Raw genomic sequence first — 22,397 nt, 5'->3', positions numbered from 1 at the left:
CCGTGCTGTTTTTGGCCCATCTGTACGATTTTTTGGTGTTGTACAGCTTACTGGGTTGTGTTTCTGTGTTGGTTGTTTCTGTCTTTTTAAGATACATAGTAATTTGACTGTGGTCTGACAGTGTTGTTTGTGGTTTGACTGTGAATGCTCTGAAAGAGGATGGGTCCAAATCCATAATCATATAGTCTACGGTGCTACAGCCAAGAGATGAGCAATAGGTCGATCTTCCTAGGAGGTCTCCCATGAACCTACCATTGACAATGTACAGACCCAGGCTTCGACAGAGCTGCAGGAGCTGTTTTCCGTTAGTATTTGTCTGTTTGTCGCAGTTAAGCCTGTATGGATGGGAAGGGATATCGAAGTGGTTATTCCCGAATATGTAATTGTTTCCCTGATTATTGGTCTGATTTCCCTGATTTCTCTCTCTCTCCCCCACCCTCTCTCTCTCTCTCCCCCACTCTCTCTCTCTCTCCCCCACTCTCTCTCTCTCTCCCCCACTCTCTCTCTCCCCCACTCTCTCTCTCTCTCCCCCACTCTCTCTCTCCCCCACTCACTCTCTCTCCCCCACTCTCTCTCTCTCCCCCACTCTCTCTCTCTCTAGTCTCTCTCTCTCTCCCCAGTCTCTCTCTCTCCCAGTCTCTCTCTCCCCCAGTCTCTCTCCCCCAGTCTCCCTCTCTCTCTCCCCCAGTCTCTCTCTCTCCCCCAGTCTCTCTCTCACTCTCCCCCAGTCTCTCTCTCCCCCAGTCTCTCTCTCCCCCAGTCTCTCTCTCCCCCAGTCTCTCTCTCTCTCCCCAGTCTCTCTCACTCTCTCCCCCAGTCTCTCTCTCTCCCCCAGTCACTCTCTCTCTCCCCCAGTCTGTCACTCTCTCTCTCTCCCCCAGTCTCTCTCTCTCTCCCCCAGTCTCTCTCTCTCTCCCCCAGTCTCTCTCTCTCTTTCCCCCAGTCTCTCTCTTTCCCCCAGTCTCTCTCTCTTCCCCCCAGTCGCGCTCTCTCTTCCCCCCAGTCGCTCTCTCTCTCTCTTCCAACAACAACATGCCCTCAAAAAACCCTCGGCACTGCCGGGCACTTCAGCTAGTGACAAATAAATGGAATGCATGTATGTTCTTTCGAAGTTCAGCTGATTTCCAAGTTGCAAAAGTTAAAGTTGCAAAACACAAAAAAAAACTGCAATGGTAAAAGTATGAGAGACACTAAGTTGAACCATTAAATTATTCAAGAGAAATGCATAATATTTACTTAAAGTACCCAGTATACTGGCCATAGACTGTTTTCAGTAATTAACTGCAGATTATTTCCTGATAAATTTGCAGTGCAGTTGATACTGGTAGGTTTGGTTTCAAATTTCAGCAGTTTACTAAAGAATCTTCAATAACAGCCTCTACGCCTCTCTAACCACGACAGGAACCTGTACGTACAAGTAAATGTCAAACACTGCCAGCTTGGTATAGCTCATACTTTTACCATTGTGGTTGTTTTGTTTTTGTTTTGCAACTTAAATTTTTGCAACTTGGAAATCAGCTGAACTTTGAAAAAGAAACATGCCTTCCATGTATTCCATTTATTCCACCCATCCTTCCTAACAGCTTCTTCTTTGGCTCAGCATCTATTTGTTCTGATTACACTTCTGTGAAGCATCTTTGGACATTTTTCAACGTTAAAGATTGGTAAATTGGTAGCTGGAGCGGCAGCAGCCTACGTTCTTTCAACACGCAGTCGGTAGGATCACTGTTAGGCTGCATGTAGCCCTGGTTTTCCTGAGTGCAGCCTGCACTGGCTGCCTCATGGCAAGCCAATCTTGTAACGGGGGCCTGAAACAGGTTTTAGGCCCCTTATTTGCGTGTGCCTTGTCCGCCAATTTTTTGGCCTTTAATATGGCAGGTGGCGCACTACTAGCTCATAATGAGCGGGCATTTCCTGCCCGCCATATTAGAGGTTTAGGAGGCCTTTTAGTGGCCAAAAAAATGAGCACTGCACTGTCTACTCTCTAGGCCCATATTTCAATGCTGTGTGGCTCTGTGGTCTCATTAGCAGATTGTAAATTACAAAGAAAAATATGCATTTCTCCTGCTTTTCTTCACATAGAGAGATTATTTATTATTCAAGGACTGTTTAAATTAGTAAGTGACTGATATGTTGTAATAAATATTAGCCATCAAGTTCTAATTTTGCACACATGAGTTTTATATCAACTTGGTGATACACAAGCAGTTTTATCCTGGTGCCTAGGAAACAGCACTGAACAGAAAGTAAAATATTGAGGTAAAATATCTTATATATATATAAACGGATACTTCTGTCTATCTGTCTGTCTGTCCTTCTGTCCTCGGGTGTGCGCCTGTCCGGCTATGCGCTTGAAAGTTATAGAGCGTACCTATACGCGCGTTACCTCCGAAGAAAGCTTACGCTTCCGGGGCGGTCGTAAGCGTATTTACTTTTCGGTCGGACGAAAATTGTTCGCGCCTTATGCAAAAAACCTTCAAAATTAAACTCATTATCTGCTACTTAGCATTGATTGACTGACGTCAAGGTTCGACCAATCCTGTGCCGTCACGATTGGCCAGTCCTACAGTACGGTCCCCTGATGGTTGGCCAATCGGTGTGTGTGTGTGTGGGCGGGACTAATCGTTTTCATCTCAGGGATCTGGCAGCCATTGTTTCACTGCCATTACTTCAGCTTCCAGCTCAAACTACTTTGATCATCCAGCTTTGAAAAAGTTAGTATCTCTTTTAAAAATAACATAAGATTTACCAAAAACGTTTTATAAGTACTTTCACTTTCATCTTTCAAGGTATTAAAAGGTAGAAATGTTGCCCGGCAGCAGATTCACAGAGGGACAGACAGACAGGGCCTGAAAGCCTGGTACTCGATTTAAAATGTTGCCCGGCAGCAGATTCACAGAGGGACACAGAGAGACCCCAAAGCCTGGCACTCGATTTAAACCGCCCGGCCCAAAACAGCCCTGGCAAAGCCGGGCTCCCCCCAGCTAGCCTATCTATCTATATATATAAAACAGCTGTCTGTCTGTCTGTCCGGCTATACAATCAAAAGTTATAGAGCGTACCTATACATAAGTTATATCAAAAGAAAGCTTATCATTAGGGGACTCTCATAGGCTTATTTACTTTTTGGTCGGACAAAATTGTGCCGACGGTATCCAAAAAACTTTCAAAATTCCGCTCATTATCCGCTCATTAGCATCGAGTGGGGGCGGGTTCATTGCGTGTGCGGGCGGGCCACCCTAGAGTTGAGTGACGTGACGATTGACCAATCCTACAGTTCAGTGACCTGACGGTTGACCAATCGGTGCGTGTGTGGGCGGGCCTTATCATTCTGAACTGAGGTGAGTGTCAGCCATCTTGATTCGTAAGTTTATTTTTTTTCCCCACTTTCTGCGTGTTTCTTTTCAAATCTAGATTTCCAGCAATAAAAAAGTTGCTTTTAAAACACAAATTGTTTTTAAACAAAGTTAATTAATTTGTAAATCTTTTCTCTAACCTCTATAATTTTCCTACCTTTCACTGTTTTTGCAGGCCTGGAAGCCTGGGCCTCTGTTGCCCAGCCACGCCCGAGCTAGGCACCGCCCCTCCCGCTGGGCCCGCCCCGCGATCGCCGCCATCTTTGTAAAGGCTGGCGGCGCGGAACTGGGCCGAGCGTAGCCATCGCTGCCATTTTGGCTGGCGGGGCGGGAGGGAGCCTAGTGGGAGGTGAGTTGCGGTCGCCGCGGGGCTCGGGCTCAGCTGATCGGGCGCTCATCAGGGGTCGGCCCGCAACACATCGACCGGAGGAGCGGCGGCTCTCTCTCTCCTTCCCCCCCCGCGGCTTGGGCGGGGGGCCGGTGCTCGGAGGGCGGGGCTCGGGAGGGCGGGGCTCGGGAGGCCGGTGCTCGGGAGAGCGGGAAGGGGGGGGAAGGGTTATCCCGGCAACCGGGCCCGGCCCTCCCTCACAGCCTCAAGCCGGCTCACGCCCGTTTCCGGGGCTTGGCTCCAGCGCAGGCCCAGCCGGAATCGGCGGTCTTGAAGCCGGGGCTCGGGGGGGTGGGGCTCGGGAGGGCGGGGCTCGGGCTGACCAGGGCGCTGCGCTCGGCTGGGCCATGTCAGTGCGTGGGGCGGCACGGAGCTCCGCGGAGCCATCGCCGGCAGAGGGGAGAGGGTCTGCTGGCTCCCCTCCTCCCTTTCTCCCCCCCCTCCCTTTCTCCCCCCTCCCTTTCTCCCTTCCCCCCTCCCCCCTCCTTCCCCCACCCTTCCCCCCCACACCCTTCCCACCCCCCCCTTTCCCCCCCCCACACACCCCCTTCCCCTCCCCCCTTCCCCCCAGTCGCTCTCTCTCTTCCCCCCAGTCGCTCTCTCTCTTCCCCCCCAGTCGCTCTCTCTCTTCCCCCCCCCAGTCGCTCTCTCTCTTCCCCCCAGTCGCTCTCTCCCCCCCAGTCGCTCTCTCTCTTCCCCCCGGTCGCTCTCTCTCTCTCTTCCAACAACAACATGCCCTCAAAAAAGCCTCGGCACTGCCGGGCACTCCAGCTAGTACCTCATATAAGCAATGGTTGTTTCAATACTGATCTCATCGGACAAATGATTACAGTATTTTATCTAGGGCAAAGGTACTATTTTTTAAAAAGATGTTTACATTTAAAAGCCTCTTCCTGTGAGCATTCTGTGAACGGCAACACTACCTAAACCAACTAACCAAGCACTTCCTTCAAAATAAGATTGGCCTTACTGTCGTATCTGACAGTGAATTTATTAAAAGCTTTACTTACAATAAAACTGAATGCCTTGGAATCTGATCACACAAATAATTAACTAATTTTTGTTTTTTATTGCTTAAAATTGCAAAATTGTGTTTCTTTTACTTTGTAATTTGTGCGTTTATATATAAGAACACATATATAAATCTCTTCATTTTAAAAATGTATGCCATATTATAACACCACAATTTTACTGAATTTTCTCTAAATTTAACTGTAATTATATTTGGAGAAATTATGTTCAAGTCAAGGGCAAGAATGTAATTTAATATTTCTTTTCTACATATTTTCTTAACCTGAAACAAATGTTAATTCTATCCCCAGTTTTTTTTAAAAAGCTCATCCTTTCTCACTGTAAGGAAGCAGCCCATACCTCCTGGCCCTTATCACTGTAGTTTAGTCCATACTTCCTGACATATTCAGCCTTGAATGTTAAACATTATGACTGCTTTTGGCAGCCCACTGCAGTAGTTCAAAGCAATTCTCTCTTCTCATTAGATTTAAACTAAGATAGCTCTGGTGCAGACTATGTGACTGGCTCATCAATGATTATCATGTGGCACAGCTGCTCCATTGTCTTGTGTTGAAAATAGATTCAACTGAGTGCCTCAGATAAACACTGTTCCAAATTTAGAATCCAATACTCTCCAATATGTAGAAAATAATGAATATCGTAGAAGAAATTTTTACTATCTAATCTCTGAGTTTAGACATCATAAATCATGGCAGCAAAATTCAAAACCATTATCACAATCCAGAAATTAGTTTAATGCCTTAACTTAACTCCAGAATTTCTGTTATTTGTTTTATAATGCTTTACTTAAAAGTTTTTAAGGGGTGGCTTTGTTCAATTTTGGGCCTTTTGCTCTTAGGTGCTGATAACTGTCATTGATTCTTGATAACAGTAACATTGAAGTTCTCACGTTGTTATTGTAACTTTTATTGAGAAATAATAATATGCAGCTATTAGCAGAGAATTGTGCCTCCAGTTTCCATTCAGACAATGAGAATCGGCATTGAAGTTACAGTCTTATTTTCATAGGGACTTCTAGTCTATTACATTAAAATCTATAATTATTAGGGTTGAATTTTCCACTAGTTTAGACCACCAACTTCCAAGTGGCAATTTCATTTAAATATTATAATTAAATTTAATTCCACTATAATGGAGGCACGTGCAGTTTCCTGTGTTTCAAACCAGGATGCAATGCACCTTCATCAAGCCCATATAAAATGGGCATTATTTAAACTGACAGCATGGTCTCCAGTGGGATTCCCTCTGTAATTATGTTACCTAGAGGAAGAACAAAGGGCGAATGCCCAGCAGCTGAGACTGTACCAGAGCCAGAATTACTGCATCCATCGCTACCCTCCAACTTGCAGCTATCGACAGAGGCACGCTTACTTGGATTGGTCTGAGGAACTGTGTCTTTATAAGCTGTGTTTCACAAGGAGATGCCAATGATAATCTCATGTCTGACCCTCCTGAGATAAACAGAGAATTCTCAAACTCCTCTGTCTCATTCTACTCCGCCGAAGTTCCAGGCCACACACAACGAAACTTCACAATACTGAGCAAGCTCAGTGCCCCAATCTCAGCCAATGAGCTCCAGGTGTGGTAAACCTCCACTCTGCAAAAGCACCAGGGTCTGATAGCTACCCTGCTGAGTTTTATAAGGCCCTATCCTCAGAGATGACTTTGTTCTATTCCTACAATATACCATGGAGATGAAGACCCTCTTAGATATCTTCAAGGTTTCCATAATCATGTTAATGCATTAAAAAAAAAAGGCTAGGATTCCTCCCAGTGTGTGTGAAACAAGCCTGCCCCTCCACAATGCTGACTGTATAATATTGGCCAAGATCCTGGCTTACAGATTAGATGTAGTCATTTTGGTGCTGGTCAATAGAGACCAAACATGCTTTATACAGGATTGGCTCTCAAGGTACAATATAGTAACACAGTGGCCCTGGTACTATCACTCGATGCAGAAAAAGCATTCAACCAACTGAAGTGAAAATGTACCTCACAATACTCATGCCCTTGGTGACACGTTCAGGAAATGGATTAAATTACTGTACTCACACCTCACTTGCAGAGTGGAATGTGATGCAGTATTTTAATCCACTTCTTGAATGTGTCACCTCAGTTCTTCTACAATCCCACTCCACTGAGGGAAGTGCTTTATGTCCCCTTCTCTTTGCCCTAACTGTAGAAAATCCAGGCATCCACAGAGTAAAGACAGAAGAAATTGATCATTAAATGTCCCTCTAGGCTTCTGGCATAACAAATCCAACCATCTTGCTCCCCTGCATCTTTCAAACCATCAGAGAATTTGCGATGTCTCCGGTTACAAACTCAACTACTATAAAACAAAGGGCAGTATGTCTCCACACCTCTCATGTCAACATCTGGCTTTAGATATCTTGGTATACATGTTGCGCTGAAACTGCACAACCAGGTACAAAAGGCATTTCCTTCCCCCAAACCCGCCCCCACCGCCCCCCCCCCCCTGCCCCCACCATTCTTAACCCTCTGTACAATCTGATGCAATGGGAACTTTGCAGACTTGAGCATAAGCCAACTCCTTGGAACTCTTCTACCACTCACCAACAATCTATACATCAAACAGGATTTATGCAGGACTGGCTGAGGGTTTCAGCAGCAGATGGGTGGAGGCAGGGACAGAGGTGAGTGATGTTACAGAGGCGGAAGTAGGCAGTCTTTGTCAGGGGTAGATATGGGTTCAGAGCTCAGCTCGGGGTCAAATAGGACCCTAACGTTGTGAACGGCCTAGTTCAACCTGATACAGTAGGGAGGGTGATGGAATCGGTGGCAAGCACATGAAAATTGTGTTTGGGGGCGGGAGACAATGGGCAGGATTTTCATTGGGCCGTGGAGGCGGGATTAGAGGTGTGTGGGGAGTTAAAATCCTGAAATCGGGGGGGCACGAACCCATCCCGACCCCAACCCGCCTCCATGCCAGTTTCAAAGGAGGCGGGTACCTGACCCGCACTGGGACCCGCCTCCCCGAGGCGGGAAGGGGATTAGTGCCAATTAACTGCCTGTTAACAGGTAGTTAACAGGCAGTTTTTAGCCTAATCCCTATTTTCATTGGTGAAATGTGGGATTCCTGACGGCTCCAAACCACGCCAAGTTAGTGAGGTGGGCTGTCGGGCTGAAGGGCTTGGAGGGTTCGAAATGTCCGGTGTTCAGGTGAGTGATGGGTGCATGAGTGAAGAGGTAAGTGTGTTTGGTGTGTTTAAAGTGTTTAAAGAAGTTTTACTTACCTTTACAGCCAGCCTTCCTTCAGGTCTCGGGAGTTCCTCATCTCACCGGAACAGAAAGCAGAATGGCCATGATCTGTCAAAAATTGCAGCATTCAGCTTTCTGTTCCGGGGAGATCTCTAAATCATCCTGAGAGGAAGGAATTAACTTAGAGTACAGATTTTCAGTGTTTGACAGCTTCAAACAGCTGTGAAACGCTGATATTTCATCTGTCAAAAGGTCTTGACAGATGAAATATCAATCTGTGACGTCACCTGTTGCTGGGTGGCCCTTAATTGGCCTGCTGAGCCCGCTGGGCGGGCTCAACAAGGTCAATCAAGTCAAAATCGCATGGGTTGGCTAGAACTCAATGGAGGCGGGACTACAACCCCGAAAGTTGTAGTCCCGCCTCCTCAATGAAAATCCAGCCCCATATCTTCAAATGATGTCGGCAAACATGTAGTTGAGGTAGAGGAGGAGGCCAAGCGTACATCTTTGGGGGTCTCCAGTCATTGCTGGAGATATTCTGGCTACAAGCAGATAGGTAAGACTGGAATCAAGTGAGAGCAGTCCCACTGAGCTGGACAACAGAGGACAAGCTTTAGATGAGTATGGTATGGGCCTGATAGCACTTGATGTAGTCCAGTCAGATCTGGTGATGGATGGTTGAAGCAGTTGTGCACCAGGTACGCTCTCAAGTCTGCATATCTTGAACTTGAGAGAGCAGAAATGGGGGCTATACCAGAGGGAACAACCAGGGTGTGAGAGAGTAGGGGTTTTACTGGCGCAAGAGCACGATAGGTGGAGTTGAGGGAGTGGTTGAGCAGATCGACAGCTGCAGAGGTTTTGGGGGTGAATAGAGCAGTGGTTCTCTAATTTTTCTGGTTGATGGACCCCTTTTCAAATCGATTAGTAATCATTGATCTCCAATCTAAATTATAATACTCATAATATCAGTGCTGCATTTAAATAATGCTTTTACGATAACAGGTATTTACTTACAGACATCAGTGAGATGTGTGTGCCTGCTTCTCACTGCAGAGTCTGTCTATCCTTGGTGTAATGCCTCCTTTCACGAACCCTCCAGTATGCCAGATGTCATTGAGCTCCTCCAATTACTCCATGGTTAAATACACTCACAAGTGTGACACTCTTCATAGAAGGTCTCAGATTAGATCCCTAGTCTTCAATGACTTGGCTGGTGTCAAAGAGTGCAGAGGATCACTACAGCACCCTACCCTAAGAAGAGAAAACTAAAAGGGGCCAAATTTCTCAATCGTGATTATTATCCAAAGACTCCTGCTGGAAGTGTACTTGTGTGGGCACTGATGAGAACAACAATAGCTCAGCTGTCATAACATGCCAATACTTAGTATCCAGGTTCACACGAAAAATGGAATAAGGGGTTGGCCATTTAGGACTGAGATGAGGAGAAATTTCTTCACTCAGAGGGTGTTGAATTTTTGGTCTCTACCCCAGAGGGCTGTGGAGGCTGTCATTGAGTATATTCAAGACAGAGATCGATAGGTTTTTTGATATTAAGGGAATCGAAGGATATGGGGATAGTGCAGGAAAGTGGAGTTGAGGTAGAAGATCAGCCATGATCTTACTGAATGGCGGAGAAGGCTCGAGGGGCCAAATGGCCTACTCCTGCTCCTATTTCTTATGTTCTTATGGACACATGAACAAGGTACCACAGGACAGGCAGCACCTATATCAAGACTTGGTAGCTTCAGGTCAGGAAGGGTGAAAATTAGGTGAAAACTTTCATGTTTCATTTCAGTGGCCCCCATTTTTGACTCTCTGTCGCATTAGAAAGATTTGTTCATTTGTGACTCCTTTCCCTAAGACCCCTATGATCATTCCTTTTGGTTCGATTTAGCTTGGTCCCTCTTTAGCTAGATCCCCACACTCATTTATAAATGATTGGATTCACCCAAACCCCCAAAAATAGTTTAATTTCTGAAAAAAGCCATTCCAGCAAATTGGAAATATCAATTCACATACATAAAATTTCATTCAATGGTTTGTTTATTTCTGCTTGCACAACTTGAAATGGAAATAGCTGATTCGCCAATTTGAGCAGGCTGCTACTCAATGGATTAAAATTAATTATGTCAATTTCATCCAGGACTCAGTGAGGCGGGTTGGTTCAGACTCACGTTTGGATGCTCAGGATGATCCAAATTTTATTTAATGCGATCTGAAGGCTGATCCATGCTTCATTTACCAGCCGAGTTTAAGACCACACATTACACAGTACGAGTGTATTGTGTGTGTATATAAGATGATCTACGCACTTGCGCAAATCTACTCTGCCTCAACCTACCTTCACACGGGAGAAAGTCCCACCTTCGCCATGCGCCGATTGGATGATATCCGTTAGTAACATTCCAAACAAACTATCGACAAAGATGCTGATTGGATAACAGAACCGTCAATCAGCCCCGACATCAGGGAATTTCCATTTATAAAGTTAGGTTGGCGTCAACAGTAAATGCCTCAATCGGTAAGTGGAGGGGTAAAAATACTTAAACCCAACCACAGAGCAGAGTGTTTGCTTTCAGAAGCCAAACTGGTATGCAGTCTCTAACATAGAAACATAGAAGATAGGAGCAGGAGTAGGCCATTCGGCCCCTCGAGCCTGTTCTGCCATTTAATGAGATCATGGCTGATCATCCAAATTCAGTACCCTGTCCCTGCTTTCTCCCCATATCCCTTGATCCCTTTAGCCTTAAGAAATATATCCAACTCCTTCTTGAATATATTTAATGAATTGGCTTCTACTGCCTTCTGTGGTAGAGAAATCCACAGGTTCACCACTCTCTGGGTGAAGAAATTCCTCCTCATCTCAGTCCTAAATGGCTTACCCCTTATCCTTGGACTGTGACCCCCTGATTCTGGACTTCCCCGCCATCGGGAACATCCTTCCTGCATTTAGTCTGTCTAGTCCTGTTAGAATTTTATAAGTTTCAATGAGATCCCCTCTCATTCTTCTAAACTCTAGCGAATATAAGCCTAATCGACCCAATCTCTCTTCATACGTCATTCCTGCCATCCCAGGTATCAGTCTGGTGAATCTTCGGTGCACTCCCTCCATGGCAAGAACATCCTTCCTCAGATAAGGCGACCAAAACTGCACACAATACTCAAGGTGTGGCCTCACCAAGGCCCTGTACAACTGCAGCAAGACATCCTTGCTCCTGCACTCGAATCCTCTCGCTATGAAGGCCAACATACCATTCGCCTTCTTAACCGCCTGCTGCACCTGCATGCTTACCTTTAGCGACTGGTGCACAAGGACACCCAGGTCTCGTTGCACTTCCCCTTTTCCCAATCTATTGCCGTTCAGATAATAATCTGCCTTCCTGTTTTTGCCACCAAAGTGGATAACCTCGCATTTATCCACATTATACTGCATCTGCCCAATCACCCAACCAGTCCAAATCATACTGGAGTTTCTCTGCATCTTCCTCACAGCACACACACCCACCTAGCTTTGTGTCGTCTGCAAATTTGGAGATATTACATCTAGTTCCCTCATCTAGATCATTAATATATATTGTGAATAGCTGGGGTCCTAGCACCGATCAATCCCTGCAGTACCCCACCAGTCACTGCCTGCCACTCGGAAAAAGAGCCGTTTATTCCAACTCTTTGCTTTCTGTCTGCCAACCAGTTCTCTATCCAAGACAGTACCTTACCCCCAATCCCATGTGCTTTAACTTTGCACGCTAATCTCTTATGCGGGACCTTATCGAAAGTCTTCTGAAAGTCCAAATACACCAGATCCACTGGTTCTCACTTATCTATTCTACCAGTTACATCCTCAAAAAATTCCAGTAGATTAGTCAAGCATGATTTACCTTTTGTAAATCCATGTTGACTCTGTCCGATCCTGTCACTGTTTTCCAAGTGCTCTGCTATTACATCTTTTATAATGGACTCTAGCATTTTCCCATACTACCGATGTCAGGCATGCCACTTTGCACTAACCATTTAAAGTAGGGAGGGAGATAGAAGAACAATTGATCAATGTTTTGCGGACCCCCTGGAAAAAGAAAAAGAAAGAAAGACTTGCATTTATATAGTGCCTTTCATGACCACCAGACGTCTCAAAGCGCTTTACAGTCAATGAAGTACTTTTGAAGTGGAGTTGCTGTTGTAATGTGGAATACAACGGACCCCAGTTTGAGAACTATTGGAATAGAGGGCCAGAGGCTCGACAGTTGGGAGTTTGAAAGTGCCACTGCAAGTGATTTGGGAGAGTTTTTCTGGAGCAACTAAAAAAGCAAGTGGGGTTGGAAGGTGTAGGGAGATGTGGGTGGTGAGGAGTACACGGAAGTGTTCAGAGATGGCCCTGTCTGTGATCAAGAGAATGGGTGTAGCAATGCCGCATGAGATGACAAGATTAAGAGGTGGCTGTGAATATGGGTCAGAGAGTTTATATGGAGGTAATGTGGCACAGGGAAAGCTAACTAGGAGAATTTTGTTAAATGGCACAAAATATGCAAATTAAGAGAGCCAAAAAGCAAGCAGAAACATGCTTCTGGCATAACCATTTCCTCAGCTGGTAGCACTGTTGTAGATGCTCTCAGTGGACCCTCAATGTTCTAGTTAATCATTAAGTTCTAATGGAAAGCGAATACGAAAGCTAACAGTAGCAAATCCAGCCTTATACTTCCAGGAGTGCAGTTTGTTCAAACCTAAATGTAGATTTGCACCAGTGAACGCTTTAATTGAGATAAAAATGCTGATTATATTGATCATCACTGACCCTGTAAAGGTAACCATATGCTTCTAAGCACCATACTTAGGACCTTGTGAAACTGAATGTACAATAAAACCTCATATGCAAAATTGTTAGCCCAGCAGTATAAGTGGTAAATGGCTCGACCGTGTCTGTGGCAGACTGTTTGAATTCTGGCCTCAGTTGATATTTGAACTCTGCAATCCCAAATGGGCAAATTTGCTTGCATTCAGCTGAGCTGTCAGATAAAGTGTATCATAGCATGAGAGCATTTTAGCCTGCGGGAAGGAAAATTCAGTACAGGAAACCTGCTGTGCACATCTCTGCTTAGATTATTTGAAGTGCAGATGACATTGATCATGGAAAAGTCCTTGGCTTAAATAGTCCCAGCGACAAAATCTAAAGGAGGACAGTACACATCCTGACAGCAACAGAAACAGGGAAACAGAACGATAAATCAAAAAATCAAACAAAATGTGCATATTTTTAGCAATTTAATTTCTGTTTTTATCTGTGTTCCCCCCCCTCCCCCCTTCACTCGTCCTTTAATATATATTCTGTGGGTGATACAGTGGTACAGGGCTGCAATTAAGGGCCTGGAGTTAACCAGCCTTTGACTTCTCCTCCCTTTCAGTGTAGAAGTGCTTCACCTCCACCTGTTGTCTTATCCTCCTGACAAAAAGGAATTTTCCAGGTAGGAAATTATGATTGTGAACCTGCCACTCCATGGCCAAGTGCAAAGGGGCATTCAATTTCATAAGAAAGCATGGAATGAGAAAAGGCCATTCAGTCCAAGTACAATCATCTCCTGCCTGAAGGAAAATTCTATGTAAATACTACTCATAAAGACCAAATTTTAAGAACAATACATTAGTTGTTAAGTACTGTATCTCATATTTTCCTTATACAGTAGACCAGCTTTCACTGTCAGTTTTACTTTCCAGTATGTATGAAGAGAGAGAAAGTTTCTTGTTTCTTTTACACAAATGTTCTTGTCTCTTCAGACTCAACATTCCAGTACATAAAAGGATATGCTGACGAGAAGCCTAAAGATGGAATTTACTCCAAAGGCCTTCAGTGTGTAACCATTCTGATTGGAGTGTACAACAGAAGTTCTGGGCTACCCATAATGGGTGTCATCAACCAGCCATTTGTAACCCGCGACCCAGATAGTCTCAGGTAAAAAAGACAATAGATGGAGTGTATACTATTATATATTAACTGTGTAATGTACTGTGCTGGGCTTGACCACATCAATCATTACTCTGTTTCCCTCTCCACAGCTAAATCCAGTATCATCCTAGAGGGTAAGGAAAATCTACTGTTCCTTTATACCTCCTTCAACCCCCTTCTTTCACCACCTCCACTCTCACTTCCAACACCAAGTGTGAGGAGATGAATCTCAGCTCAAAGATTGAGATCGTCAGTGCGGTTACCTCAGCCGTGACCAGCCCTTCCCTTGCCCTGACAACCCTCCAGCCCCTCACTCACGCAAGCCTGCTCCCCCTGCCACTCCACCGTTTTCTTCCATCTTTCCCTCTGCCTTCTCTAAGCTCCTCTCTTCCATGAAACTCAAATCCTGTTCCCGTAATTCATTCCCTATCCAACTTTGGACCTCTAAATTAGCATTCCTGGCCTCACGTTTGCTGATATCATTAACAGCTCCATTTGGCACTGCCCTTCTCTCTTTCAAAACTGCCACCATCACCCCACTTTTCAAAAATTCGGCCTGCTCACTCTTTTATAATCTAACGCAGCCAGCACATCTCCAAAAATGACTTCCCCTACCCATGCATCATCACCGCCAATTTTCCACAATGATCCGATCTTGCCTTCCTCCTCTTCCTTATTTACATGCTGACCTCTGCATAGGGTCAGCACTCCTGTGTGTGCTGACAGCACCCAGATTTACCTCTCCACCATTGCCCTCATCCCCGTGACCACACTGGACTGCCTGCCTGATATTCAGTCGTGGAATTTCCTCAAAATGAAGATTGGGAAAACCGATACATTTCTCAAATGCTTCCCTCACCAGCATTCTGACCTCCACCCTCCATAAACTCCAACTTGTCCACAACTCCACCACCCACACCTTTTTGCACTAAGTTCCACTCTCTCATCAACCCCCTCACTGACCTATTAAATTTAAGATCCTTATCCTTATCTACAAATTCCTCCGAGTCCTCGCTCCATCCTACCACCACCTCTTTCAGCCTTATGTCCTCTTCTGTGCTCTCCAATCGTCTGATTCTGGCTTTTATGCATCTCCCCCTCTCTTCACACCACTATTCATTGGAGAACCTTCCGCTGCCTCAGTCCTACACTCTGGAACGTCCTCCCTAAATCCTTCCCTCTTTCTACTTTTCACTCTGCCTTTAAAAGCCTCCTTAAATATGTTGGCTCCATTAGAAGTAGAAAAAAAATTAAAAAGTAGACAAATGGAGACAATGTGGAATATTCAGTGCCAAGGTGTAGTTGTGAGAAAAAAGTGAAATTCTCACAAGGAGTGTTGAGCACTCCATGAAATGTGTAATACTTAAGAGGTGTATGTGACAGAATAAATCCAAATTTAAGATATGATGCCAGCCTGTTCTGTGGACCTAAGGACTGTAGATGGGGCTCTTGTAAAATAATTAGGCTTTGTCTACTGCATAACCCGTCTTTATAGGTGAACTGAGCAGTCATAATAACTGACTCCAACAGTGGCACCTACATTAGAAGGTCAGTGCTAGGTACAGCAGTTTGCATTTCCTTCATGTTATTTTTAGCAAGTTGAACATCTGACTCCATTGCTGCTCCTAAAGCTTAAACTACATGAGAAGAAGTGTTGGGACTCATCCTTAAGTTAGGCTGTCAACAATACACACATGTACACCCACACATACACGCCCCCCCACCACACCCCCCCCCCCCTCCACACACTCACTCATGTTATTCATAATGGGCCCAAGTGTGTTTCTAAAACCAATACTAATATTTAACAAGTGGTGTTTTTGGGTAGGTAACATCACAATATTTTTTTAATGTTCTTGATTTTTCCTCCTCCGATGCAACTGCCCACCCATGATAATTGGTGGAGGACTGCACTCTGGCCTCTGTCAGTGCTACTGTATAATGACAATACCAGTTATTGCATGAGAGAGTCATAGGATGACTGAATTCTGACTCCTCCTCCACCTCTGAGGGCACTCTTCCTCTTCTGTACCCAGGGATAGGTAAATCAGAGGAAAAGAGCCAATGCTTCATTTGTCTTACCACTGGAAATAAATACAATTACCTTGGCATTAATGTACCATTTGTACCAAATGATCTAGATCATGTCAACACAAGTCTAGAACAAAAGCACATGTACTGAGCTCCTGAGTGCTTAAATGCAGGGACTATATTGTGAAATCTTATATGCACAAATACAAAATAAAAATGCTCTATGCTTCATAACATATTTGAAATTTGAATTTACCATTGTTATTTTCAAGTCCTTTATGCAATACTGTTGTAAATAGCCAGATTTGTTTACTTTATGACTTAAAACTATTAAAGAGTTATGAAAGTCTAGGAAGGAGTTACTAGTTCTTCAAGGTATTCCCCCATTGTACAAAAAAACAACATATCCACAAAAATCTTATTTGATGCTTTGTGTAAGTTTGATTGCCCACATGAAGACACTCAAATTTGGTCTCCCTACTTAGTGTCAGCCAGTGGCTCAGTTGGTAGCACCCTTGCCTCTGAGTCACGAAGGTTGTGGGTTCAAGTCCCACTCCAGAGACTCGAGTACAAAAATCTAGGCTGATACTTCAGTGTTGCATTGTCGGCAGTGTCATCTTTCGGATGAGACATTAAAACAAGGCCCTTTCTCTCAGGTGGATGTAAAAGATTCCATGGCACTATTTCAAAGAAGAGCAGGGGAGTTATCCCTGTTGCCTTGGCCATTGCTTATCCCTCAATCATCAGTTCAATAAAACAGATTATCTGGTTATAATCACGTTGCTGTTTGTGGGAGCTTGCTGTGCTGCTGTGTTTCCTACATTACAACAGTGACTACACTTCAAAAAGTACTTCATTGACTGTAAAGCGCTTTGGGACCTCTAGAGGTCGTGAAAGGTGCTATATAAATGCAAATCTTTCTTTTTTCCTTTTATTAGGCTGTTATGGTGACATGGCCAACAGGGAGCGTCCCATATCCGAATGCGTCTGGAACAATTAAATAAATAGTAGATGGATTTTAACATAGATGTAAATGTACTGATTTGCACTGACTGTTAGGTGGTGAGCCCAGTTCTGGTGGGGTAATCTTCAAGTAACTCCCTCTATAGAACCACAAAAATTTGAGGGATCATTTAATGCAGATAATGTGGTAATGCATATTGAAACACAAAACAGCTATATATAACATGAAGGGACCTCAATTCGCAGAGGTAGAAAAGGAAGAGGGCTTAGATGTGATTACTAGCAGTTTATTGAAAGTATCCAATCAAAGTGAAGCTGTCATTAACCAAGCTAATCAAAGTATGGAACTACAACTCAGGAGCAATTGAATATAATTCAAAACAAATTATTGCAATCTTGTACAGATCATTGGTGAAGCCAAATGTGGAATACTTCGTACTGTAGGAATGTCTAGTTCCTATCCAAAGACTGAGGTCCACTCAGGCGCTTAAACAAAATGAAGTTTAATGGAAACTAACAGGTTTAAACAAGTAACTGCAGGAGAACATCGAGTGTAGGTCTATTCAGTTCGGAGGCTCCACGAGGACTGCTGGCTGGTCCCGTGGTTGACGTCATGATGTCATCACGTTTACCCGCGCTGTTAAAATAATCACGCTCTGTACAAGTAAACAGTATAAATAAAGATAGACTCAGGCTGTAGCTAACATGTTGTTAAAGGGAATTATATACAAACGATCTGAGTCCTTTAGTGGCTCCGCCACAGTACCTTATTTTTAAGAGGACAATGTAGAGGGTTCTGAGACGGGTGGCAAGAATTTGGGACTTGGGGTTTTAAATAATGAAAAAAAGTCACAGAATTAAACTTAATTTTAGTGTAAAAAGGATTGAGGTGGGATGCGATCAAAGGGGGTGAAATTGGTCTTTTATGGTAGCATGAAACAGCCGATAATGAAGCGGCAGCTCATTCTCTAACGTCACCCCGTCCCTGCCCTACCTCAGCTCATCTGCAGCTGAAAGCCTCATCCATGCCTTGTCACGTACAGACTCGACTTTGCAATGATCTCCTTCCCGGCCTCTCGCAAACTGCCCAAACTTGTTTTGATTATGCCTCTGTTATGCAACTTGGGATGTTGTCCTACGTTAAAAGTGTTACATAAATGCAAATTGTTGTTGTTGTAAGCTCAGTAAAGGAACACCCACCCGACTGAAAAGTGCTAAATATCACTTCTTGTTTGCCAAATATTATGAGATGATGATGCAATTTGTGTGAACCTGCATCATTAGATGAGGTTGTGAAATCAATAGTGTGTGTTATTGCAGTGGAAATAATGGGTGTCTGGTCTCTTCCCCACAGAAAATTTAACATGTTATACAGACTGGAATTCTTTTGAAAATGTATATAATGTATGTAGTTGCAGAAACAAATATAAAGAACATTAATGAATTCAAAACAACTACTTCATCTTGTAATTTTGGACAATTGTACGACTATTTTTGTTAGGTAAGATGTGGAACCAAGGCAGGTAAGTTGAGTTAAGATACAGATCAGACATGATATAATTGAATGGCGGAACAGGCTCAGGGGGCTGAATGTCCTACTTCTCCTATTCCTATATACTTTTTCCATATAAATGAGTCAAATTAACAAATCTTCATTTAATGTTATTGTTTTTCTTCTCAGATGGAGAGGACAGTATTTCTGGGGGCTTTCTTATAAAGATGTCAACATATGTTCACTGCAAAATCAGGATGTAAATGCTACTTCTCAACCAGCTGATGATCAGTGTGAAGATCTAAGGCAGGACGAAGACCTGCAACCTGGAGACAATTTGTCAGCTGTCATTAGTACGAGTGAAAATGAAAGCATCAAGACGGCGTTATCCATGCTGCGGTTGTACTATGCAGCTGGCGCTGGCTACAAGAGCCTCTGTGCTGTGCAAGGCTTTGTCAGTGTCTATCTTTTGTCTGAGGACACCACTTTCAAATGGGACTGCTGTGCGCCTCATGCTATATTGAGGTCCTTGGGAGGAGGTATGGTAGACTTTAGAGAATGCTTGAAAAGAAGAAAAGATGGTAATTTGGATGAACTTCCTGAGCTGATCTATAATACACCAGTAAATGGGGCCACAGGGGTAGACAGATGGGCCAATAAGGGGGGCTTAGTAGCTTACAGGTGTCCCAAGCATTTGGATACCATTATGAACATAATTTCTAAAGTAAACCCCTGACAACAGCTACATTTTTAATTGCCTTTCCATTTAAAGGACATTTGAGCATTCAGTAAAGAAAGCATACTATAGCTTGTTTAAATGTACTAAAGATACAGTTCATGCATCAGGTTTGGACTTCATATGCTTCAGTTAGCAATATAACAAAACCAAAGGAAATGTCGCATTATAGAGTCAGGTTCACTGTACAAAATTTAAAAAGAGATCCTATAGTGTTTGTATAAGCAAGAATTAAGAGTGCTAGCTTGGAGACAAAACTCCAAGATTGTAAGATGATATATTCAAATACCATGCAGCCACTAACACTATAAATGCTGTATTTCAGTTCTTGGAATATATATGTTTTCTATAACATGAATTCCAGTGAATCTCAGACACTGGGTATAAACCAGAAACTGAGCAGTGTAGAGGACTAGACCACTTCACTATTTATGGCTTGGCTCAGTTATAAAATTATACTGTTGATATTTTGTTTTCAAGTTCACAGTCAGGTTAGTAAGCTTATTATGGGCTATATATAAACTACACATGAAGACTTGGGTTAGTTCTGAATTAAAAAGTGCCAACTAAATAAATCAAATTAAAATGTGCCAACGTCCATTCAGATTAAAAGCTGTCTGATTCAGATCCTTTCTCATTTCCAGCCTGGAGCACCTTGGCACATGGATTAAACTATGCCCTTAACACATGCTTTGTGCTACGAACATATTGTGCTTCAGTTTGGAAACATAGGCCCAGAAATTAGGTTCGGGGGCTTGCCGCGCGTGCAAGCCCCCGATGTGCACTCACCCGGCGCACCGACATCTGAAGCCTGGGCCTGCTTGGAATTCCTGTCACTGGCCCGGTCCAGATGTTGGCGCGCTGTGCTTACCTGATCCAGCGGCGTAGTTAGTTCGATGTGCCGACTGGGATCAGGTGAGCACTGTGCAGCCAATCCGGGGAGGGGAAACTTCATTCATGAGTTTGATAGTAAGAACTGTCAAACTCATGAAAAGTACGGGCGCCCAAAAGACTAGTTTAACTTTAAATAAAAATTTTTAAAAATCCCAATAATTAAATAAACTATAAATAACTTTAAAAACTATTTTAAACAATTAATCAAATTTTTGAAAAAAATATATTTTTTTTAAATCGGGTCTAAAACTACACTTACCTTACTGTAAAGTCCTTAAAAACAATAAAGCTGTGGAAAAAATGTTATAATTTTAAGTAATAGACCACTTACCTTAAAGAATGAAGTCCTTACGTCTCCTTTTTACATTTGTAAAAAGGAGAGGCCCTTACACACGCGCAAACCTGTGGAAAAAAAGGAATTTCAGCGCGCACGCGCAGACTCCTGCGTGCACGCGTTCGTCCTCTGAACCCCTTGGTTCAGAGGACAGGAAATGCCGGTTTCCCGTGCATGCGCTGTGCATGCTGAAATCTGGCACTTCCAATGGGCCCACGCGTGAGTACCCCGTCCATACTCACGCGTTGGGACCGGAATTACTGGCCCATAGTATATTTTGGTTAATTTATGCATTTCAAGTTCTCAAGTGCAAACTTAAAATAATAATGCTTAGATTTATATAAAATCTTACCAGGATCAAATATCTCAAAGCAGTTCACATGAGGGATTGCTTTTTGAAATGCAGTCACTGCTTTGTAGGCAAACAAGGTCCATCTAGTGGCTGGGCTTATGCTATGCCAATTCAAACATGCTTCCTACAGGTGAATAACAATTGGGATCAGAAGGCCTGGCTGATTTTTGTTTTGTTCCTCTTTAGTCATGAGATACTACCCAATTGCAGTGCTCCTATAACTACCTTGGCTGAGATCAGCTAACTCAGCACAGACCAGGGATTGAATCTGGGAATTTCCTGGTCTGTAGTTCAGCATTGCACCATTCAGTGCACTTTCCCACTGAGCTAAAAGGGAGTTATTTTAACTATTGTACTTTTTTAATTGTTTGCACTTGTACCTAAAGAAATTGTTGTAGGGATGCCTTGTTGAGATTATGCAATATAATTGGAACGACACCACAGATTCGAACTTTGATCCCACGTTAGGCTTCCCAGATAAGATGCAATAGTTGCCATTCTTGTATCTTCACACTCTTCCCTTGATGTGAAGTAGTGGACGGATTTGCAGGCTGATTAACAGATATGCCACTATGATACCAGCCAATAGGGTGGCTTAGTCCTATACGACGAGAAGGTTTTAAGGGCTCCCACAACCCATACGATGGAGTGGGTGGGGGGGGCACACCGACACCCACCAGACACAAGTATTCCCGCTGGATGTCAAACCAGAACTCAGAGCCGGAGCTCCAATCTCCACATACCAGGACGGTCTGGAACCTTCTGACTTAGAGACAGGAATACTACCACTAAGTTAAAAGCTCACTCTGCATGATATGTAGTGTAAACAGCAGATAAGGATGAATCAATTCAATTAAATCAAATCAGATGTATTAATTGGTGCTGATAATGTGGTGCACCAGATCTAAGGGACCAAATTTTCCTCTGCATTGTCAATCCACTAACCAGACTATCCACTATCGCTCTCCAAAAGGATTTCAATATGCACAAATCAATAGATAAACATCTCTTACCTTTGTTATGATCAACAATGGAGCAGTCTTATGCACTTAACGTTTTACAGTAAGTTCGTATTCATGGTGCATAAGTGATATGTAATCTTTACTGGCAGTGAATGTTGTTTTACTGAACATTATGCAAGGAAACAGGAAAGACATGTTGCAAGATGCTCTTTCACAGGCCAAGTGTGTAAAGGAAAGCTGGTTACTTGTTTGCTATAGCTTATGTGAGCTTTTAGTTAAAAACATACATACATGTATAATGATATATTATAATTAAATAGTGATGTTACCAATATTGACGTGCAATATATGTGTAAGATACCTCTAAACTATGTAAATAAATTTGTACTGAGTGTTCATGGGAGAAGGTGAATTGTGAAATACGTATATGAATTAAGGATAAAGGGTGCAGTAAAAGTCTGCGGACTGTCTCCTGTGTAGTTACTCCTGGGTGTTATAGGCATGTGGTAATACTGAGATTTATCTCACAACTGAAGTCTTCTGCATTCTACTCTGTAGCTATTCTGTTCATTTTATATTTATTAATTCAAATTTCTGCCCTATCCTCCTCCACCAATTCCTTCCTCTGAACTCTCCTTTCCTGATTTGAGGAAGTGACTTATGCTAGTTTGTTGCTCCATAGGTGCTGACAGCTCCCTCC

The 22,397-nt window shown here is 43.5% G+C and overlaps 1 protein-coding gene across 1 annotated transcript in view; it reads left to right on the top strand.

Moving 5' to 3' along the window:
- The window catches only part of LOC147120236 (inositol polyphosphate 1-phosphatase-like), a 72,655-nt gene extending 50,499 nt beyond the window's left edge, over positions 1-22,156 (top strand). Inside the window, exons 5-6 of the mRNA XM_085985866.1 lie at positions 13,765-13,939; positions 18,609-22,156. Of these exons, the coding sequence (XP_085841992.1) occupies positions 13,765-13,939; positions 18,609-19,155 (722 nt within the window). The 3' untranslated portion in view covers positions 19,156-22,156. The remainder of the gene's footprint in view (positions 1-13,764; positions 13,940-18,608) is intronic.
- The last annotated feature ends 241 nt before the right edge of the window (positions 22,157-22,397 follow it).

The sequence above is a fragment of the Somniosus microcephalus genome, chromosome 4 (assembly GCF_052327205.1).
Source record: "Somniosus microcephalus isolate GS21.2 chromosome 4, FLI_Smic_1.0, whole genome shotgun sequence".
NCBI lineage: Eukaryota > Metazoa > Chordata > Chondrichthyes > Squaliformes > Somniosidae > Somniosus > Somniosus microcephalus.
The sequence above is the reverse complement of the archived record's forward strand: the minus strand, read 5'-3'. Positions and strand labels throughout refer to the sequence as shown.